Genomic DNA, 21,758 nt, shown 5'->3' on the forward strand with positions numbered 1-21,758 from the left:
TATAGCGCTTAGCCGATCTCTATGTTACTCGATATATTTTGAGTGGGTTGCTTATTTCCAGTAGCTTGTTTACATAGTATTTATCAAAAGATATATTTTTTTTTTTGGTAACTTTTATGTTAAATGTTTGACAAAAAACTATATTTAGATTATTTGAAAAAAAAAAAAAAACAGAGACAAAAACTTTAATCTTTTAAGCAAAATCACAACACACTCCTGGTAGAACAGGAAAAGATCAACACAATACTCAACATCTTTAACAATAAAAAGATGCCTTAAGTCAATTAAACCATGTATCAACCTTTTTGAGTCTTCTGGAATAGCCATTTCTGTCTATATCCAGAGACATATATTATCTGCCTCATTATGCGCTTTCAAATATGGAGTCTATCACAAAATACATAAGGTAGGAAGAACAGACTCCTTAAAATAGGATGGAAAGCATGGGTACCAAGTTGAAGGTATATAGGAAGGAGAAGTTCATGAGGTACTGAATCATAATCTTTGTTCCTACAGGGCTGATTACTAGATCTAGGCCTCAAAATACATGCCATGAACCACTGAGCATGTAAGGAACAAACCAAAAAGGACAACCAGAAGTGTTAGTCCTTAAAAGAGAAATGACAATTGAATGAACTTACTCACTGTAAAAAGAAGAATCTGTCATCTGTCTCTGCAAGAAAACAAACAAAAAGACAAAAGATAAATGAAAAAAAAGGCAATCTTTGCTTTAAAATAAAGGATTTTACTAACTTGTGCCCTAAGGGCACACAATAATATACCATTTTTGGAAAAAAAATTTATCGGAAATTGAAAAAATTTTGACAGCTTTTTCAATTCTCGATAAAACTTTTTCAAAAATAGATAGCTTAATATGTGTCCTAACACATTAACCGGACCCTAAAATAAAATCAATTTATAAGACTAAGGTCTACTAAGTGTAGAAGACCAGAAATACTGTGCTTCAATTGCCCTAGATTGGAAATGTACAGCTTAAATGCAGTTTTCAAATAAAGGTAGTGAATGGCAGTGTGATATTGAATGAATCAATCAGTAATCAACCATTTAAGAAGGAAAAATGTAATATGCAATTGGTCTCTCCAATAGCATGACTGCATGAGTGAAATTATAAAATTTTCTCTGTTTATTTCATTAAAAACCCAGATTACATCTGTACAGGTACCTTTTTAAAAAAAAAAAAAAAAATTTAAATGAGAACATCAACTCCCAATTTTATAAAATAAGAAAAAAGAACATCAACTCCCAAAGTTTTACAATTATGACCAACCTCCAGATAGGGCTTCAACAATACGTGTTAATTTGGGCTCAAACCCAAAGCCTCGTTAGCTAAACCAAAGGATTACCCATTTTTAAACTTCTAATTTTGGACCATGAGGCCTGGTAGCATTTTTTTTTTCTTTTTTTGTACCAACTTGGTAAAACATTGCTTGGACAATCAGGTACAACTGTACAAGTAAAGCACAAAAATCACCATCAGATTGCCTCGTGGCTTGAGCCATTCAAGCACTGGTAAACACACAATAATACAACAGAGTACAGACACAGGCTTACAAAATGCAATTTCATGAATTGATAGTCAACTTTAATATCCAAGCATACTATTGCCATGTGCATTTTTTTTTTCTAAAGGTATGAGTAAAATTTGTACAAAAAGAAATGTATTATCAGCAAGATAGTAGTGCCGATGCTGTCAGCATGTGGTCCAAATGATAGTAACTCAAATACAAATGATTGAAAGAACAACAACAGCTTCAAAGGGTACCTGGTATGGGTATATACATGAAAAACTACCTGTTGGCCAGGGGTTAAAAGAATTTGGAACTTTAGCTGCTAGTTATAGCACTCTATTTTACTCAACATATTTGATAGAATAAGAACAGTTAAACACAATATTCAACATCTTTAACCATAAAACAATGTCTTATGTCAATTAAACCATGTATCAACCTTTTTGTCTTCTTGAATAACCCGTTTCTGTCTATATCCAGAGACATATTATCTGCCTCATTATGCACTTTCAAATATAGTCTATCATGAACGTACATAAGATAGCACGATCAGACTCCTAAAACTAGGATGGAAAGCATAAATACCAAGTTTAAGGTATTGAATTGTAATCATTCCCACGGGGCTGATTACTAGACCTAGGCCTCAAAATACAAGCCATGAACCACTGAGTAAGTAAGGAATAAACCAAAAAGGATAACCAGAAATGTTAGTGCTAAAAGAAAAATGACAACTGAATGAACTAACTCACCAAGAAAAGAATCTGTCATGTCATCAGGTGTCTCCGCAAGACAAACAAACAGGAGGCAAAAGATAAATGAAAAAAAAAAAAAAAAAACTTTGCTTAAAATGAAAATCAACTTATAACACTAAGGTCTACTAACTGTAGAGGGTCAGATAATGCAGTGTTACTACTGTGCTCCAATTGCCCTTGATAGGAAGTGTACAGCTTATATAGAGTTTTCAAAAAATGATTTTGTTAATGTGTGCCTTAAGGGCACACATTAACCGGACCCTTCAAAAAAAGGTAGCAAATGACAGTGTGATATTAAGGGAATCAATCAGTAATGCCAAAGTTCATACTATATCACCATTTAGGACTTGAGAATTGAGATCAACTTCCACAGCTATCTTTGGTAATTATGCAGCATTTATAAGGCAAAATAGGAGTATAAATGGTGAACTAAGCATGAACAACACATGCATAGTAGTAAAAGTACCTTGTGCAGCTTAGATGCAACGGTCAGAAAGGAGTGCAGTCAAGCTGGGAGACAAATTTGAACAAGTGGTTTCTGAGTCACTAGCATGTGTTACCTCAGAATGTGTATCACATCCCTCATAGTGCAAGGGATTCTGCATTTGTGGAACATAATTCCTGATAGCTCAATTATTCACAATTCCTGTATCAATCATACTTGGCATCAATTATTCTTGTAGTGGTCTATGTGATGTGGAATTCTCCATCAAAATATATGTAAGCCAATGAAGATTACAAAGAAATAATTCCTTTGTGACCTACAATGACTTCCATCAGAAGAGATAAACTTAGATGTAGATGAAATTTCTGATCCTAAATCTTGATATGGAACCCAAAATTTATCATGTCCTTCAAGCTCTCAAACTGATGAACACATAATTTCAAAAGCAAAATCACTGTATCACATCCTTCAAGCTCTCCTGGGGTAGAAACTAGAAACATGAAAATATATTACAAAGTTTCAGAAATCGATCACAGATATTTCCTCAATCTAGCCATATAAGCCCATTAGTTAACAATGCTCTTCAAAATTGTGATATCAATATGGTACAATCTGTTACATGGACTCGCATGTAGAGATTATATTGTTTAGGTATAAAAAATTTCTAATCCAAATGTCTTAGGACAGGGTGATTTGGCTGAATCTTCAAAGCTTCAAATTTTAATGTCTGCCATAAAGGTCTTATCACTTATGTAACTCATCTTGCTTTCTATGGTTACTCCAGTTACCTTGAACTAATCCCAAAAAAGTTGTCCAGGGGAACTTCTGGTCAAGTTTGAATGCATTTTTTCTTCCTTTATTGGACTCCTCAAAATGTCTCAGAACAGGAATCACGACAACTGATATTGATTCATGTCCAGCATCATTAAATCGCTCATATTGAAACTGTCCATGTGACATAGGGTATAGATTTTAGTAAAATTAGTCAAATCTTTTGAAAATGGGTCCGGTAACAAATCCGGTTTTGGAAAAAATTTATCGGGAATTGAAAAAGCGGTCAAAACTTTTTCAATTCCCGATAAAACTTTTTCCAAAAATGGTATACTATTGTGTGCCATTAGGACACACGTTAGTAAAATCCTTTGAAAATTTATGAATGATTGTGGATCTCAAGAAGCTGAGAACCAATTGACAAACTTTTGGACCTGCAGAATCATAATAAATACTAAATACAACTGCAGTTATATTGGATAAGCATTTTGATGTAGGTACAAAATAGAAGCCAATAACAGCGAACCTAGTTAGAGTTAAATACTTAAGCATATAGACAACAGCTTGAGCCTCTATCACCACGGCATTGATTCAATAAAAATATATGAATTAATGTTTGCTGACAGCAGTGCTGGTTTGTGTATGGAAAGATAGCCTACTGCAGCCAGTAATGTTTGTCCCAAAACATTAGTAATGCACAAAACAGGATGCTTTCAGCCAGCTAATCTACATTAAAGTTTATCCGTTGTTATCTAGATTATCTAAAGAGAGGTAGGCAGAGACTAGGATGATTCTCTTTTTTTAATTTGACATTCCAACTCCAGAGATTATTTATAAGGATTCTTCTTGTCACACTAAAATAGCCATATAAGTAGAGTTTTATATGATAATGTTTGGGCTTCAACTGCAATCCGTTAATCCACACTGTAAGAAATGATAGAACAGAAAATAGTAAGAAACCCTCACAAATGAAGAGCAACAAAAGCCATGGAACACAAAACCATTTTGGAACATCTAACAGGGAACAAAATTACGCATCATTACTGAAAAAATGTAAGTTTAAAGCAATTTAAGGATAAAAAATATATATTTAAGTAACATGATTAAAAGCTCCCTTAGGTCAAACAAAAAACACTTTTCAACTTCAATTGAAATTATGGCAAGCTCAAATGTGCTTGATATCTTTTTCTTTTCTTTTCTTTTTTTTCCCTCAGGAAAAAAGGAGAGTAGCAGTTTCAATAAACAACATGTGCACCATGCTACACCAGAAGAATTGCAACCTCAAGTTCAAACAGCCTATAAAATCCTGCTTAGCTCATCAGGAGTGAATGGCCACAAATTTTCTATTAAAAATGTGCAAAGGTGCGCTGAAGTAGGGATTAGAACCCTAGACCCCAGCCTCTTTTAGAGGCTTAGTTTCACACACCAACTAGGCTAGCTGGCTTAAATGCGTCATTGGTTTCAATGTTTTGATATTTATTTCACTTATATATATATATGATTAATAGTTTTCATTTTATTGTATCACCTCTCTCAATATATTATTAGTTTTTACCAATAAATTTGTATAGTTTGCTAAATTTATTTGTGCATGAAGAAATATTCTTTTACATGTGAATGTCCTATCTATAATATTATTTTGAAAATGTTCTTATTTTTAATTAAAATGCATCCAATTTGAAGAATTACTAAACAAATTTTTCATGCTTTTTTATGCATTTTTATTTTCTATTAACCTTATAAAAATTGTGAAAATTCATTTGAAATTTGTATAAATTTCTTTAGATATATAATTTTTTGATAATTTTGATACTTTTTTTATAAACTTAATACATTTATTTGTATTTTAAATAGTTATGACATCATCAAGGTTCGTTTTCCAGTCAAACCCTAGTCCAACTTCAAAAACTTTAAACCTCTTCATTTTTCGGTTTTGAACAGTTTGGTTTTAAAACATTAGTCTTGGATTACCCGACAACAAACATGTGGGGTTAGTTGCTCACAAATTTTAATGGTAATAGGCAAGTTTTGAACAGTTTGGTTTTAAAACATTGGTCCTGGATTACCCCAACAACTAACATGTGGGGTTAGTTGCTCGTAGATTATAATGGTAAGAGGCAAGTCCACAAGACTCTTCTCTAGGAAGGTTTCATACATTTCTATATATAACTATATATAAAAACCATAAAATCTAAAAGATGACAAGGGATATTACCAAGGACAACCATCCAATCAAACAGACAGCTCAACAAAGATTTTTTTTATGACATGAATACGATGTTCAACACCATCAAACTTTGCTAAATTACCCCTATAACACACATGGAACGCCTTCAATATCTTATTGCTTCTATGATGATTATATTTCCCTCACCAATTAAATATTACTAAACATAGTGGGAAAAAAGAAAGAAAAAAGAGGTAGAATAGAGTATTCTCTATCTGTTGCACCTTGACAATAAATTTGAAAGCAGAATATATCATAAAGATTTAAAAAATAAACCATGTAAAGCAACGAAAAAATAGAAAAGAAAATTGGTCAATATGTGTACTAGGACTCTTGAAAACTTTGTTGCCCAAAGCAAGTTTTTGCTTTTATTTTTTTGCTTTCATTTATTTTATTTTATTTTTTTAATTTGATAGTTACAATAGGTAGGAGAATTTAAACCCTAGATGTCTCTATTGAAAATGCCAGGAGTGCCAATTGAGCGACAATGCCCTTGGCTGTTTGTCATTTAAATAATTAATTATGAACCAAATAATCTTTAGAATCCTAGTTACAGTTAGAACCTTGCCTGGCCTATAGAATCTCTGTAACTTGCAAATACAACTCTTCTACCTCTAATGGGCACTCAGCTAGACAAGACACCTGGGGCCAAGAGATACTCAACTTGGAAATGTAGCGTTCTTCCTGCAAAACCACCCGAAAAAAGGGAAAAGAAAGAAATCCACAACCACAAAAAAAAAAAAAAAGCATTATAATCATGAAAAGCCAGCTTTTCAACTATTATATCAGAACACTGCCTTGTAATTATTGAAATTCCAGACAATTTGAGGTAATGGACAGATCCCCCTGTTGGCAATTCATGAGGGATACTTCCAACATGCCCACTTCATGTGCATGTACAACAGGATTTTGGGCACTGAAAAATTAAATAAAATTTACTACCTTGAAAAAGTTAAGAAGAATGCATATCTTATGCATTTTATTTTCATACAGAATTTATTAGGCCTAACTTCCTTGGTTTAAAATAGTTGGTGCTCAAGGATGCATGGTATACTGTTTACAATACCACAAGTATATTTCACTTAATCAATAAATTCAAATCTCATTTCTTCTGCATAAACGGATGAAGGCACAATCTCACAAGTACGTGTATATTCTCTTGTAGTATACAAACAAAAACAGGAGATCCCTTCGCAATGCGTGTGCATAAGCATTACATAGTGAAGCAACCAACCAATTGGAATGTGCTATTGAAGCTAAAAACTTGTTACATGCATGGTCAATGTAGAACAAATGCTGTTTTCATATCAGATGCTTGCCAGAAGTTGATTCCAAGGGAATTAAGCACACTAACACAGAGCTGCCATCAGGAATAGGAGACTGAGAGCATCCTGGTCCTTTTGGATTAAATGCCTATGGTGGCATTCCTGGAGAAATAGGTAACCTCTTCGCAGTGATGTATGTGGCTGAAGAGAATCTCAGTGAGAGATGTCTCTCTAATGTGAAGATGCAGGCCCTTGGAGCTTGTGTTAGAAGCAAAACAGATCTTCAACCAGGTAATTTTCACCTTAGAAAACTCAAAAAAGAAAAGTCCTTAGAAAAAGACTCGGAGCTAGCTTGACTCAGAAGGGCTCACCGTGTTTAAGAACTTTTTCCAACACAGTGTGTTTATCCACAGATGATTTGTAGAAGATTTGATCAAGAATTTATACTTTTTCCAACAGTTGATTGCCACTGGCTTCAATCCAGCTAACACCAGGCATTTTCTTCAGATCTCCTGTCATATCACTCCTCACCTTCTGCACATCATCCCACCTCCCATCGCCAGCATATATTTTAGAAAGCATGATTCTATAAGCACTTTTCTCATGAGTATCATCAAAAAGCTGCTGAGCAACAATTTCTGCCAGCTCTGAATTTCCACAAGCATCACAGCATGATAAAAGGGCCCCCCATATGCCACAATCTACTGGTTCTGGCAGAGACAGGATAAGATTGTAAGCCTCTTCTAACTCACCATCCATCCCAAGGAGTTTTACCATGTAAACATAATGCTCAGTTCTAGCTTGAATGCAAAATTCATCTTTCATTCGTCTGAAAATTTCCCGGCCATCTTTGACAAGGCCACCATGGCAGCAAGCACAAAGGAGAGCAGAGAAAGTAGATTCATCAGGCATTAATCCTTTCTCTAGTATCTCTTCAAACATTTCAAAGGCCTGGGAGGCAAGTCCATTCAAACCAAGGCCTGAAATTACAGAATTATAAGAAACTATATTCCTCTCTGGCATAATCTCAAATACACGAATACCCAAGCTCACAAAACCACACTTCAAATACATATCTACTAGAGAAGAGGAGACCATTACATCCGATTCAAATCCGTGTCTAAGTACATAACCGTGTATCTCGCAACCAGGCCCTACATTTGCAAATTGAGCTACAGCTGCTAGCACACTGGCAATTAGAATGGGATCTGCCATCTTGCCCTGCATATTGAGTTTCTTGAAGAAAAACAATGCCTTCTCATAATCTCCAGATTGAGAATATCCAGTTATCAAAGCAGACCATGTAACTAAATCTAGCTGGGATAAATTACTGAAAACTCTATATGCGGAATTCATGCACTTACACCTCGAGTACATGCTCACAAGTACACTACCTATATGAGCATTAAAATCAAAACCACTTTTCAAGCAAAAACCATGTATTCCTTGGCCAATACTCAGCAAGCTGGAAAATGCTAAACCTAAAAGCAACCCAACTATCGTATATCCATCTGGCTGCGTCCCCTCATTTCTCATTCTACTGAACAGCCGTAGCCCTTTATCCCAAAATCCATGGCAGCCATAACCAGAAATCATAGAATTCCACATAACCAAATCCGGCTCAGGTATCCCATGAAACACCATAATGGCTTCATCAACAAGGCCCAGCTTTGAATAAGCTGTCACAAATGCACTACCACAAATGGAATCCAACCCTAAACCAGAAACTATTACTCCTCCATGAACAAGTCTTAACGCACCTAAATTAAAGTTCTCAGAGCACACACGTATAATACAAGCATAAGTAAAACAATCAGGTCTAATTTCAGTTCTGAGCATCATCTTAAAGAGAGATTGTGCTTCACAAAAGTTTTGGGCTTGCGCACATGCTCGAATAATTGAATTCCAAAGAAACACACTTCGGTGGGGAGTTTTGTTGAACAGGTTACGAGCAGAACAAATATCATTATTGATAGCATAGATCCTCACTATTCTAGTTGCATAAAATGGATCATGGTAGAGGTGATTCCTTATGATTAAAGCATGCAGTTGTTTGGTTCTTGACAGGGATTGGTAAATCTTTGAGAGCTCTGAGTGAAGAAAATGGTGATGAAAGAACATGTCAATTAATCATTATTTTGCTATATGGGCTGTGATAATTTTACTGGGAAGTGGAATTGAAGGAGAAGAATTGATATATAAATATGCAAAAGGAAAGAGTAGACACTCTCTGGCTGGATTGGGTGATTGAGCCATAGCCAGACCTCAAACCCAAAAAGTCCCACAGGGTCTCATGGTTTTAGGCTGTAAGAGTCAATAGTTCTTGTGTTGAACTAGTATTATGCCATCATACACTAACCCTAACCCATACCATCATTTTAACCACTATTGACAACCATTGGTGGTTTACAGCCGTTGTTGGGTGGTTTATAGCTGTTGTTGATAGTAGACACTGATATGAGGTATCATAAAATTGTTTTCAAGAACATCTTGAGGACTGAGTTCTCCAAAGAAGATTGCACGACAAAAGTCCTTGAATTCTTCACTGTGGCAAAAACAACAACAAACCAATCAGCCCAACGAAAGGAAGGGGGCACTGCCAAAGAAATCAATCTTTCCTTTTTTGTTTTCACAAACCAATCAACTAGCCCATGTTTGTTTTCTATAGTAGTATGTGCACTGAACTTTTTCCTTTCCTTTCTATTTCAAGTAGTATTATAGAAACCTAAACTTCTTGAAGGTTTACCACATGAAGTTGCAAGAAAAAATGAAATTGTTGTTTCAAAAGGCCGGCCACACATATATGGGGATTGATAAATTCAGACCCACAATGGGATTTTGAGTAGAAGACACAATCATTCCAAACAACACAACACTACATCTAAGGTTTCACTAATTCTTGAACTTAGAACAGAGACATTCAAAACTTCTTCTTGTTATAGCGCCCTGTATTACAGGGCTTAACTCGCAAACGATTATTTGTTTCGTTGGTTTAAACTTTGTGGAACAGAAAAAAAGAAAAAAGAAAAGAAAAAGCAAAGGTCTGTATGCCAATTGTGAGACTATTAATCTTCTCTTACTAATTCTCCAACTCCCATATCTTATTCTTATACAAGCTCTACATTTTCACTTCTATGGTTCATCTTCAACTGACATTTGTTTGTGTTGGTTGAACAATTACAAAAAGAAAGCATTTTTACAATTGGAAAAGCTGGCTAGGAGTAAAAGGAGAATGACCCAGTAGAGGAAACCAATTCAATTATGTATACAGTGCATAAAAACTAAGAAAGATGTGATTTTTGGGAAAAGAAAAGCAACCCCAGATTGATTAGAAGTAACCATAATGTAGAGAAGGGAATGGATTTTGGAGAATCATACCTTGAAATAAGTAGCGGAATATGCAGTGGTGTATGTGAAGATTTATTGATTACTGATTACTGATTACACAGCCTACACTCTACAGGGACCAATTCTCTCTTCTATTCTATGACTGAAAAATATATAATAATGTTCATATCCGTGAAGATAAACGTTGCTTGAACTGGGTTGACCCGAACCCGACCCGCATCTTCATGGTTTGGGTCAGCTCGCGGGTCACACAGAATGACTTTTTTAAATAATAAAAAAAAAAAAAACTGTTTGGGCTTTCTTTTTCTTTTGATCTGAGATAGAAATTTGAAATTATTCTTTTTTTTTTCTTTTTTTTTCATAAGAAAACTGAAATTTTATTATGAATGTGATAATCTAATTACATCATGGATTCTCTTCAATCCAAGCCGTGAAATTAATCTAATTTAAGTGTAGTTGCTAAGTCATTACTGCGCGTTGGTGATCTTGTTTTGGCTTTTTAACTTTGTGTAATTACTATATTTTTTTTGTGTGTGCAGTAATAGGGATATACATTAAGAACTAAGAATCAATCACAGAGGGGCTGTTGCAGTACAGATTCGGTTATAAATAGATCGGTAACTCAGTAAAGTAATGAAGCAAAAGATGAGACATCTTCATAGGTGAAGAGTCTAAAACACAAAAATCTTGCTAGAGAGAATTACTGACCAGAGCATTACTAAAACTTTCATTTCTTACTTTTATTTTCAAATATGGGACATCTTTTTTATTTTTTATTTTTAGAAACACACACGTGCGCGCGCACACACACACACAAAAGAGAGAAAAAAAAAGTTTTAATACAAAGACACACCACAACTCCACTCAAAAGTTATAGTAAATATGTGACATCTTCATATATAGGATTCATTCTTAATGCGTTCGAGACTCGAAGTATGACTTTAAATAAGCTTATTTTATTTTTGTCTTAATTTGGGATAACTTATTTAGGACACTTTATTTTAAAATTGAGAAATGATATGTTCACAACATTTTCACAATATTTTTACAACAAATCCTAAGTGGCAAGTTGTTTCTGGTTGTTATTGTTGGAGCAAAAAAGTAATTTTCTTGTTAGGTTCAAATTTGAACCAATAACAACTAACCACCTGTGATTTGTTGTGAAAATGTTGTAAAAATGTTGTGAACGTAACATCTCTTTTTAAGATTAGAACATGTTTGACATATTAGGTTTTAAATAAGTTGCATTGAAAAACATAATAGGTTGCTAAAAGATTTCTAATTCAATTAGTACTTTAATGTTTTCAACGGAAATGTCTATATTCAAATCTCTTATCTATGATCACTGCACACCCTTGGTGCGATGGTCACTACACAAGTATAAGTGCTTGTGGGGTGTGAGAGCAAGGACCGAGGTTTAAATCTCCATGAGGGAGTTTCACATACATATACACTTAGATTATGTTAGAGTAGAATTCTATCTTGTATAAAAAAAAAAAATCCCTCATCTATGAAACACTATAATTATCAAATTATCAAAAAGAAAGTAAAAACACTATATACTAGAAAGCATTAAAGCCACATAGAAAGTCATGTGAAAAACAAAGGGGAAAACGAAACCTGTTTATCTAAAGAGCTTTAACATTAATACGGGACAAAAAAACTAAAACCTAGCTTTTTTTTTTTTTTTTTTTAACTGAAACTTATATTATTTGAAATAAAGCTGAGATAAAAAGTAAAGTGAGGCTCGCAAACCGTGGATAATTTAATTAAAAAGCAAGCTTATAATCAGTTGCTAAAGGCACAAATCTTTATTGTGTACATCATATGAAACTGGCTTTTTAATGATGCCCCTTTGAACATGCACTTCCTTTTGGAAATGAAATCCACGTGACAAAAGTCAGAGAGGTGGATTCATATAATCTGTGGGGGAGGAGAGGGCATATGAAATGACTGTGGTTAGTCATTGACGGGTGAGGGTGGAGGCGACAAAAACCCTCTTAGGCTCCTGAAGGAAACTATATTCTTGCTGCTACTAATGTTTAGACCTTCAGAGTTGCTTTCTCTTAGAACTTTCTTCATTGGGTCATCTCTACTGTCTGATACATGCCATAAACTCTTCCTGCCACCTTTTCGCGTGCCAAAGATAGATCATATCAGGTTAGAAATTATATATCCTAGTCTCAAGGTTCTTCATATATATATTTAGAAAAACTGTAAAACCTCATGAATCTAGCTTAATATCTACCATAGCATAAATCTAGAGGGTCATACTCGTCAACGTGACAGCAATGAAATTGAATATATATATATATATATATATTATTATTATTATTATTATTACCATAAGAAGGTAATGCAGAAGTTGCCGGAAAATCACCCACAAGAAGCAACACTGCCACTACTGCTGAAATCAACTTTTGAGGGAAAACTCCTCATGATGAAAAGCTGAAAACAAGAACTTGTAAATAGCCAGTAACTCAGTAAGGATGAGAGATTGAGATAGCCAAGAGCTAGATTTAAAAGGCTAATGTAATAAGACGGAGAGACGTGTTATGCTATGCTGCTAAGCATATTATATTATTTTTAAGGTTAGGTAGAAGAAAAATTAGATATGGTTGGGTTTAAATTTCCACAAGATTGGCTTTGAGGTACACGTTTCTTTCTTTTGTAGAAGGAGTTGTTACCACTTGGACTAATAGAAGAATATGCAACAAACATACAGTAACAGTAAAAGGATGAGTGAAGACTAGTCTTGGAGCTGTGCTATCCTAGCTAACTCTCTATCATAAGAAAGAATTTTGGATTTAAATCCCCCCTCCAGGTTAATGGAAGACTAAAAAATAAGAACACTCAATAAGGAGTCACCCATGCATGACTAAAAATTCGTTTGGGACTTGGGAGCGTAGCCTAGGAGGGAACTGAAGCATTGAGGAAACAATTCCTCTTATATGCGCTTAGGGATGGTAATGGGGTAGAGTGGGGTCAAAACAGAGGTGCCTCAACCTCAAGTCGCCCCATCTTCCCTTCGGGCAGGCTAGGATCGGGGTGAGTTGAAGGTATTTTCTCAGTTCTCATGAGGTGGCTTCAACATTAATAAGGTAAAAATAAAATAAAGATGGAAGGTACATTAATGGAATATGTATAAAAATAAATTATAAAAAAAGACATAAAAATTCTTAATTACATGTATAAAATATAAATAATTGAAATATACACTAAATAAAATACATACATACTGTTGGGAAATTTTAGACCCCGGTTAATAGAATTAACAAGTTTTAAATCCAAGTTGTTAATTAGATTTATTATGCATAAAACTTGTTAAAACAAACAAACATCAATATCATGTCAAAACTAAGTGCAGCGGAAAAATAAATAAGACAAGATATGATGACCCAGGAAAACCAATGAAACCAACCAGTTTCACAGTAAAAAACCTGGGGGTAAACCTTCCCGAAAAGCAATTCACTATAGTAAAGAGAAGTTTAGATCTAGTACAAAACCTTTGTCCCTAGACTCTACAATCTCTGTAGATGAACTCACAGCAGAAACCTTCTACCGCTTTAGATTCTCTAAACTCTTCAATATATGAACACCACCCTTTGATGCACGAATCCCAGTACGTGACTAACTAATTGCGCGGATCCTAGTATGCGACTTCAATCACCAACTAGAGAAGAAGATGTTGGTTGCAAAGTTCTTCACTTCATCAACAATAAAGATCAAGAAGCACTTGGTTACAAAACCCTAAGGCGTAAAAGACGCAGTAGCTTCTTTATGAGAGAATAAGGCTTCGGTCACATTTTTCATAAGTTCTCCTTGTATTCTCTTATGTGACGGCCTCTAAAATAAGCCTTATATATGCTTAGGGTTGTGAGAAAAGAAACCCTACACAAATACAAAAGTCTGGCCCAAAAATCAGATCTGAAAATTCTGATTTTCGTAACCTCGATAGATAGCATCTGTCGAGCAGCTGTCCACTAGGTATCCAGCAGCTATCCCCAGGTGTCCATCAGGTGTTCAGCTTTAGTAAACACCTTTTCTTCACTTGTTTCTTAGTCCAACCTTTATGACTTTAGTACTAGATTTGAACAACATGTTCTTTGAAGTATTAAACACATCTTAGGTCTACTAAATATAAGTAAAGTGCGTTTTGTCAAATGATTAGCCAACTACATAAAATATGTCCTTAACACATACATATATGCACACAATGAAAAATAAATGTTAAATAATACATAAAATCTTAAATTTAGCAAACCAATGTGCAAAGATGTGGAATCGAAATTATTCTTTCTTGATTCTCAAAAAAAAAAAAAAAAAAAAACTTCTTTCATGCAAAAAAGGGAAAATTCATCTTTATTTCTTCTTTATTTTTATTTAAATTTAAAAAATGAACTTTGGGTCTAACCGTTTTATGGTGTGATTTGCGGAGAAATATTTTTTGGTAGTGAAATCTAAACACTTTAAATGTCAGGTAAACTTTCAGAACTAACCTACAAGCGAAGATCAAACACGATATTCTACAAACCAATTAAACAGAAGCTCTCCTCAATTCATCGATGAGTTTCCCCTTAATTTGGTTCCAGCTATAAGTTACTTATTGGCAACCTCCCCTTTTGTGCTTTTGTTTCGTAGTCAAACAAAAAAAAGCAATCAAACTCTGTGGGCTTTACAGAATAAATTACAAACTTCAAATTTCAAACTACCAAGTTTCAAGTTTCAACACCAAAAATATACCTGAAGTTCAAAATTAACAAATTTGTCATTAATAACAAAAAATAATAATAATAATAATAATCATTCCAATTCTAAAGTTACAAAGATTTTGAAAATGTTTCAATTATATTAAGATAATGAAAAATGTCGAGCCATTAAAACTTGAAAGTCCATTACAATAGTTGATAAAAAAAAAATGAAAGAAAGAAAGTCCATTACAATTTGATCTAATGCCGATTCTATCCCATTAAAGATATATTCTACATTGATCTAAATCATCTTTACTATATAAGATCGTAGGATCTTAGGATTCTAAGGTCGATAATCTGGATTTTGAAAACCATGGTCATAATTAAGCTCCATGCATGCACCATTCTCCTACGATTAATCACGGTCAGAGATAATAGACCACAATATATGAGCTATCAGTCTTTGAAAGTTGAAACAAAACGAGCTAGAATGACTACAATGAGAGCGAGATTAAAAAGATTCTCCTAATTAAGTATGTGTCTTTTGACTCACAGTTTTGTGATTCACCCATTCTAGCAATCAATGGAATTGGATGTCCAAAGAGAAGTGGTATATCACAACTGTTTGTTAGTTTCACAATAATTTCACAACAAAGTTAGATGATAAACTATTATTGGTTTTCATATGAGCCTAATATTAACATCACATTTATATCCATCATTAACATTTTGTCATTTATACTTTATTGTAAAAATGTTACACTTGTAGCTTTATTGTTGTTCAAATTCTTGTCTCATATCTCATATGGTGCCTTTAGCATTTTTTTTTCATGTAACTTTGTTAGTAGAAATATATTGCTGTATTTTTTTTTCATTGATTTGTAAAAGATATAATTGTATAAGTATGATATTTCATAAATACAAAAATTTTAAGATAAAATTAAGCATTTTATAGATAAAAAAGTTATTGATCTGTAATTATCATGAAAATTTACAAATATAAATAATTAAGACAAATGTAATTCAATAATAGAATTATTAAAATACACGCCCTTGAAAATTTTATTAAATATTATAACATTACTTATAAAAGTTACACTTTATTTCTCAAGTACAATAATTTAGTAATTATTCCTCTCACATTAATGGTGTACCTCAACATAAATTTACTTAGAAAAAACCACTATCACTTTAAACTAGGTCCACGATCTTGGCTTAAAGTCAGAACCGATAGATCATGGAGAGAAATGACACCTTGATATGCAATTAGGAAAACTATAAAACTTCGTCTTCTTTTTTTCCTTCTTATTTTTCAAGAGTCTTTTATGTTACAGATGCTAGTTGAAGAAAGTAGAAGGTCGCCTAGAAGAAGAAGCTCTGAGCTAACATGATCAAGGCTTATGTGATATTCGATCATTAAGGTCAGGTGATTTGGGACGATAGAAGTCATATCGAAGTCTTCGGCCTCTTTGGACTGAAGCTATTATCTTGCCATTAATTTTCAGACCTTGAGAGTTGTCTTCTTCAATTTGAACTGAAGCTATTGTCTTACCATTAATGTTCAGACCTTGAGAGTTGTCTTCTTCAATAAAAACCGTCTTCATTGAGCCATCTTTACTGTCTGATATATGCCAACTCTTCCCACCACCTTTCAGGCCAAAACATGATAATTATAAAATCTCATTAATTAATTCAACAAAAGAGTGTTTAACTGTCGAATTAGGGGAAATTATTTAATGCATTCAATATGTTATGCAATCCTCTCACATAAGACTTTTTTTTTTGAGATTGTCATCTCACATAAGAATTCAATAAACGTCACTATAGTGTAACTGTATATAGCTAGAGTCCACATTCACTTGAGAGTTTTGAGAGTGAGATATGGATTGTTCGGAATAATTTCTAATAATCTAGTTAATGGTCATACTCATATACTATATGACCCTTCAGATTGAGAATTGGTTCAATAATACCATTCAATACCATGCATTTTCAATAGTTAAGATTAAAAGATTAAAAAAAAAACCTTTTAAGCTTTTTTCTTTTATCTTTTCATATTTTAACTTTTTTAATCTTCATCTTTCTAATAAAATGTGGTATTGCATGGTGCAATAGCCAGTACTTTATAATCTAGGAAAAAATGGCTGAATGCCATTTATTTTTAAAGTACATAGCAAAACATCATTCTTTCCAAAGTATCTAGCAAAATACTTATATTTTAAAACTCAATTTTAATAAAATTAAGTTCTACACAAAACTCAATATTCTCAAAATTGAGTTATGTGTGTATTTTTAAATAGATCTTGACATTAGTAATGTCGAGTTCCACTTAAATTTTCAAAAAAAAAAAATTAAGTGGCAAAATATGTATAAAACTCAACATTACTAATGTCGAGTTTCACCTAAAACTTAATTTTGTTAAAACTGAGTTTAAAAAATAAAGACATTTTGTTAGATACTTTGAAAAGAGAGGTGTTTTGCTACATGCTTTAAAAATAAAGGGCATTTAACCATTTTTCCCAAACCCTTCTCATATTAAACCTGATAGCAAAGAAAAGCTATTATTAATTTACCATGAGGAATTGGCGCAGGAATTGCTGGAAAATCACCCAGGACAAGGAATAATGCCACTGCTGCTGCCATCAACTTTGCTTGAAAGCCACTCATCTCGATCGGAAAGCTGAAAATGAATACTAGGAAGTAGGAGAATAGGACAATGAGAGAGCAGAAAATGAACATGATTTAAAGGACAGGTTGAGTGGAGTCTCACTCGAATACACGATATCCTTTTTCCACACGGAGAAACGACTTTCCGCTATCCTGGTCTTTCTATGCATCCATTTGAACAAGAATTTTTTTTTTTTTCGTTCATATTCCACAGAAAGTAGTGCTTGGTTTGGTTTGTTTGGTAACACTTCTATGAGATGGCTATCTCAGTCATTGACTAATACTCTTTGTTCAATTTATGTAGTAAAGAACGGTTTTCACTTTCTTGTTTTGAATGAGTAATGCTATAACAAATTTTACACCTACGAAGTTGGCAGGCTATTATTGATTTTCATAGTCATGTAGGTCCATATTATTGACTCTTTACTATTTATTATTCATTATTATCAACTTATTATCTTAGACAATTAAATATAAATTTGTTGTCAATTTTGCTATGCCTCTAAACTTATTAGACTAACATGGGCACGGGAGCATCATCATGATACAAAATAGTAAGAAATACGTTAATTTTCATAATATTTTATATAATAGGTTCTTCTTCTTTCTATTTGTTTGACTTATATTTCATCCATTTTAGCAGTCAATGGAATAAGTGGCTGTCCAAAACCTTCACATAAAGCTGCCTTTGGCATTTCTTTTCCATGTAACTTCGTTAATAGAATTATTAATTAAAAATGTGCTACGTCCACAATATTTTTATAACAATTTTACAACAAATCATAGGTGGTTAGTTGTTATAGGTTCAAATTTGAACCTAACACTAAGATTACTTTTTTGTCCCAACAATAACAACCAGTAACAACCAGCCACTTAAGATTTGTTGTAAAAATGTTGTGGACATATTATTTCTCTATTAATTATATTGAATTTTTTTTTTCAAGTTCCATTAATCTTAATTTCCATTATATTTTTTTCTTACACAAAAAATTCCGGTGAAATTAAAAAGCTCATTATTTAGTTAATAAGGATAAATTGCAAATTACACCCCTAGAGTTTGAGGGTATTTAGATTTTACATCCAGAAGTTTTAGAATTTAAATTTTACCTCTTAAATTATAGAGGTATTTGGATTTTAGACCTTGAAATTTCAGAATTTAAGGGTATAAAATCCAAACATCCCCAAATTTAAGAGGGTAAAATTCAAATTTTAAAACATTGGGTATAAAATCTAAACATTCCCAAATTTCAGGAGATAAAATCCAAATTTTGAAAGTTCATGGTGTAAAATCTAAACACCCTCAAACTTAAGAGTGTAATTTATAATTTACCCTTACACACTGCATTCCTTTTTAAATCCCTTCGTTTCTATATATATATAAATTACTCTATATAAAAAAAATTACATAAGAGAAATGGAATATACGAAAAATATATTCTAATGTAAGGGGAGGGTGTAGTCCCATGCTCAATAATATCACAATAAATATCTCAACAAGGAATGGGGAAAAAAAGACAAAAAAAAAAAAAGAAAACGAAATTGGCTTGTTAATGAGTTGCCAAGTTTGAACATCAACTTTTCTTTAGAAAAAGGTGGTTTGAACATGAACTTCCTTTTGGGAATGACCTCCACAAAACAAAGATAATAATTAGGAAAAGTATTTCCTAATAATCATAGAATCGGTGGGGGAGGTTCAGGTACATTCATTGATTTCCTTCCATTCTTGATGGGTGAGGGTGGTGGCGATGAAAATTCTCGTAGGCTTCGGAAGAAAACTATTTTCTTACCCTTGATGTTCAGACATTCAGAGCTGCCTTCTTCTCTTGGCACCATCTTCATTAAGCCATCTCTACTCTGAGTCTCAGATACATGCCATAAACTCTTCCTGCAACCTTTCAGACCAAACATATAGATCATAACGTAGTGTGAGAAATGATCTAAACCTCAAGAATTTAACATAACATCTACCATTGCATGATATGAAATGTGCAAATATAGAGGGTCATAGGACTTCTAGCATATATATATATATGAGCCTTTCCATACCGTGCATGAATTACAAAGAAACGATTATTACATCAAACCATTAAAGTGATACTTAAAGTTCAAATAATACCAATCAATTATAAATTAATAATGATTATCTCTTCTTATAAACATTCAATTTTTTTATTATTAAAACATTAACTCTAAGTAACCGCATGAAACTCTGTTTGGTTCTCATTTAATTAGTCAATTTTATTATTTTATTTATTTATTTAAACATTTTAATATTAAAATGCATCCAACAATACTAATTATGACAATGAAAAACTGTTATTACCTGCAGAAGTTGCTGGAAAATCTCCCACGAGAAGCAATATCACCACTGCTGTCATCAACTTTGGCGAAAAATTGGTCATCATGTAACTCTGAAAACAAGAACTCGTAGAAGCAGCCAGTTATAGACAATGGGACAATGAGAGAGACAGATTAGTGCTTCTCACTCGTAGAAGCCAAATTTAAAAGGAGTTTGGAGGTAAGAGTAGACTGAGTAGTGCTTCTCACACGAGGATTACGCGTTATGCAATCCTGTTTCTATGCATATTATTTTATAAGTAAATGTTGTTGCACACTTGCACATAAGAGACTTAAAGTCACCAGTTCTGTCGTTTGGGGCGAGTGTGCAAAACTGAAACTCTGTGTATTAGAGTGTGTATAATAAATATCACTCTTATAGTCTTATTTTATTATTTATTTAAGGCGTGATAGTGAAAGAGTTTTGTTTCATAGTTATGTTCAATGTATACACAATTTCCATAATTATATATATATATATATATATATATATGCATTAATCAAATATGCTTGGGTTTCAAGTTTCTACCATGGTTGACTACTTTATTTTGGAATCACACGTCTTTAGATTTTGTTAAAGGGACTATCTCCACTTTAGGGACCCGCTTTGACTACAAGAATTTGTAGTTGTAATCACGCTCCGTCCATGGAGAGCTTTTTTTTTTTAATTTTTTTTTTTTAATGTATATTGGAAACATTTGACTCATTCTTTTGTCAGTTTTGTGTAAGTTGTAAATTTGTAATAGTCCAGAATCTTATAGTTCAACATAAATAATGGTACATCTTAGTGATTTTAATGGAAATTTTCAGCGTTTAAATTCTTTATTTTTCTATGTATTGAATTATTCAAAAAATTTGTGAATTTATGATCTTAAAATTAAGTTAAAAATGTATTTTTAGTTCTATAAATAATAATAAAAAATACAGTAAAACTCATTAATAATAATAAAAATAAAATAAATAATAAAATAAATTGACAAAAATAATTCATATTAAATGTACACAAAAGAGGGCAAAACCAGATTTTAAGGAGGCAGTGTGGAGTCACGGACAAAGAGATGCCTAAGCAGTCCTGTTTTTATGCATATTATTTTATTTATAGTTGCAGGGTTTAATCCATTAAATTACTAGGAGGTTAACTTTGATGGTACACTTTGAGGGCGTTTGGATTGAAATTATTCGGGCTGCGTTTCTGCGTTTTCAGAATTTTTTTTTTTTTTTTTTTTCAGCCGTAGTTGTTGACTAATTCCTCATGAACAGTGCATCCGTGCACTGTTCATAGACCCACAAATTTTACTTTTCAACAACTTTTTCATTAAAAATGAGTCTCACGGTACTATTTACACATTTAAAAATTATTTTGCTACAGTGTTTTCAGTTTTCAGTTTTCAATTTTCAGCAATAAGTTCTATCCAAACGGCAGTGTTACTACTTGTGTTGACTTTTGTTGAGAGAGAGGCAGTGTTACTACTTGTGGACACGCTTTGACTAAAAAGAATATGCAATCAACGTAGGGTTGGCACCCTGCAAGTTGCAACTAAGATCCAAAAAAGAGTCCATGCATCTTCGGAATAAAGGAAAGGAGTTGGAAAATCCTACCATTCCTACACAAAAGTAGCTGATCTGATCAGTGGAAAAGGGGGCAAAAACCAATGGGTGCAGTGCAGCGAAAAAACCTTACTACACCAATACCGTCTTTCAATGTATCAATGTATGGTACGACCAA

The 21,758-nt window shown here is 33.1% G+C and overlaps 1 protein-coding gene and 3 long non-coding RNA genes across 4 annotated transcripts; all 4 read right to left on the reverse strand.

The window, feature by feature from the left end:
• Window positions 1-315: 315 nt before the first annotated feature.
• On the reverse strand, window positions 316-4,591 carry LOC142631985 (uncharacterized). Its single transcript, XR_012843705.1, has 3 exons — window positions 2,748-4,591; window positions 1,289-1,466; window positions 316-673 (listed from the first exon to the last, which is right to left on the reverse strand). It is a non-coding gene; the product is annotated as an uncharacterized LOC142631985 (long non-coding RNA).
• A 2,110-nt stretch (window positions 4,592-6,701) lies between these two features.
• On the reverse strand, window positions 6,702-10,477 carry LOC142631984 (putative pentatricopeptide repeat-containing protein At1g64310). Its single transcript, XM_075806394.1, has 2 exons — window positions 10,368-10,477; window positions 6,702-9,534 (listed from the first exon to the last, which is right to left on the reverse strand). Exon 2 carries the CDS (start codon window positions 9,108-9,110, stop codon window positions 7,431-7,433), a length of 1,680 nt encoding a protein of 559 aa, XP_075662509.1. The 5' UTR covers window positions 9,111-9,534; window positions 10,368-10,477; the 3' UTR covers window positions 6,702-7,430.
• Window positions 10,478-16,049: 5,572 nt separating this feature from the next.
• LOC142632207 (uncharacterized) lies at window positions 16,050-17,810 on the reverse strand. Its single transcript, XR_012843753.1, has 2 exons — window positions 17,602-17,810; window positions 16,050-16,676 (listed from the first exon to the last, which is right to left on the reverse strand). It is a non-coding gene; the product is annotated as an uncharacterized LOC142632207 (long non-coding RNA).
• A 1,327-nt stretch (window positions 17,811-19,137) lies between these two features.
• Window positions 19,138-20,354, reverse strand: LOC142632154 (uncharacterized). Its single transcript, XR_012843742.1, has 2 exons — window positions 20,019-20,354; window positions 19,138-19,587 (listed from the first exon to the last, which is right to left on the reverse strand). It is a non-coding gene; the product is annotated as an uncharacterized LOC142632154 (long non-coding RNA).
• Window positions 20,355-21,758: the final 1,404 nt, after the last annotated feature.

The sequence above is a fragment of the Castanea sativa genome, chromosome 4 (assembly GCF_040712315.1).
Source record: "Castanea sativa cultivar Marrone di Chiusa Pesio chromosome 4, ASM4071231v1".
Classification (NCBI taxonomy): domain Eukaryota; kingdom Viridiplantae; phylum Streptophyta; class Magnoliopsida; order Fagales; family Fagaceae; genus Castanea; species Castanea sativa.

Coding starts and splice junctions, on each gene's coding strand:
- LOC142631984 (XM_075806394.1), bottom strand. CDS start 9,110: ATGTTCTTTCATCACCATTTTCTTCACTCAGAGCTCTCAAAGATTTAC.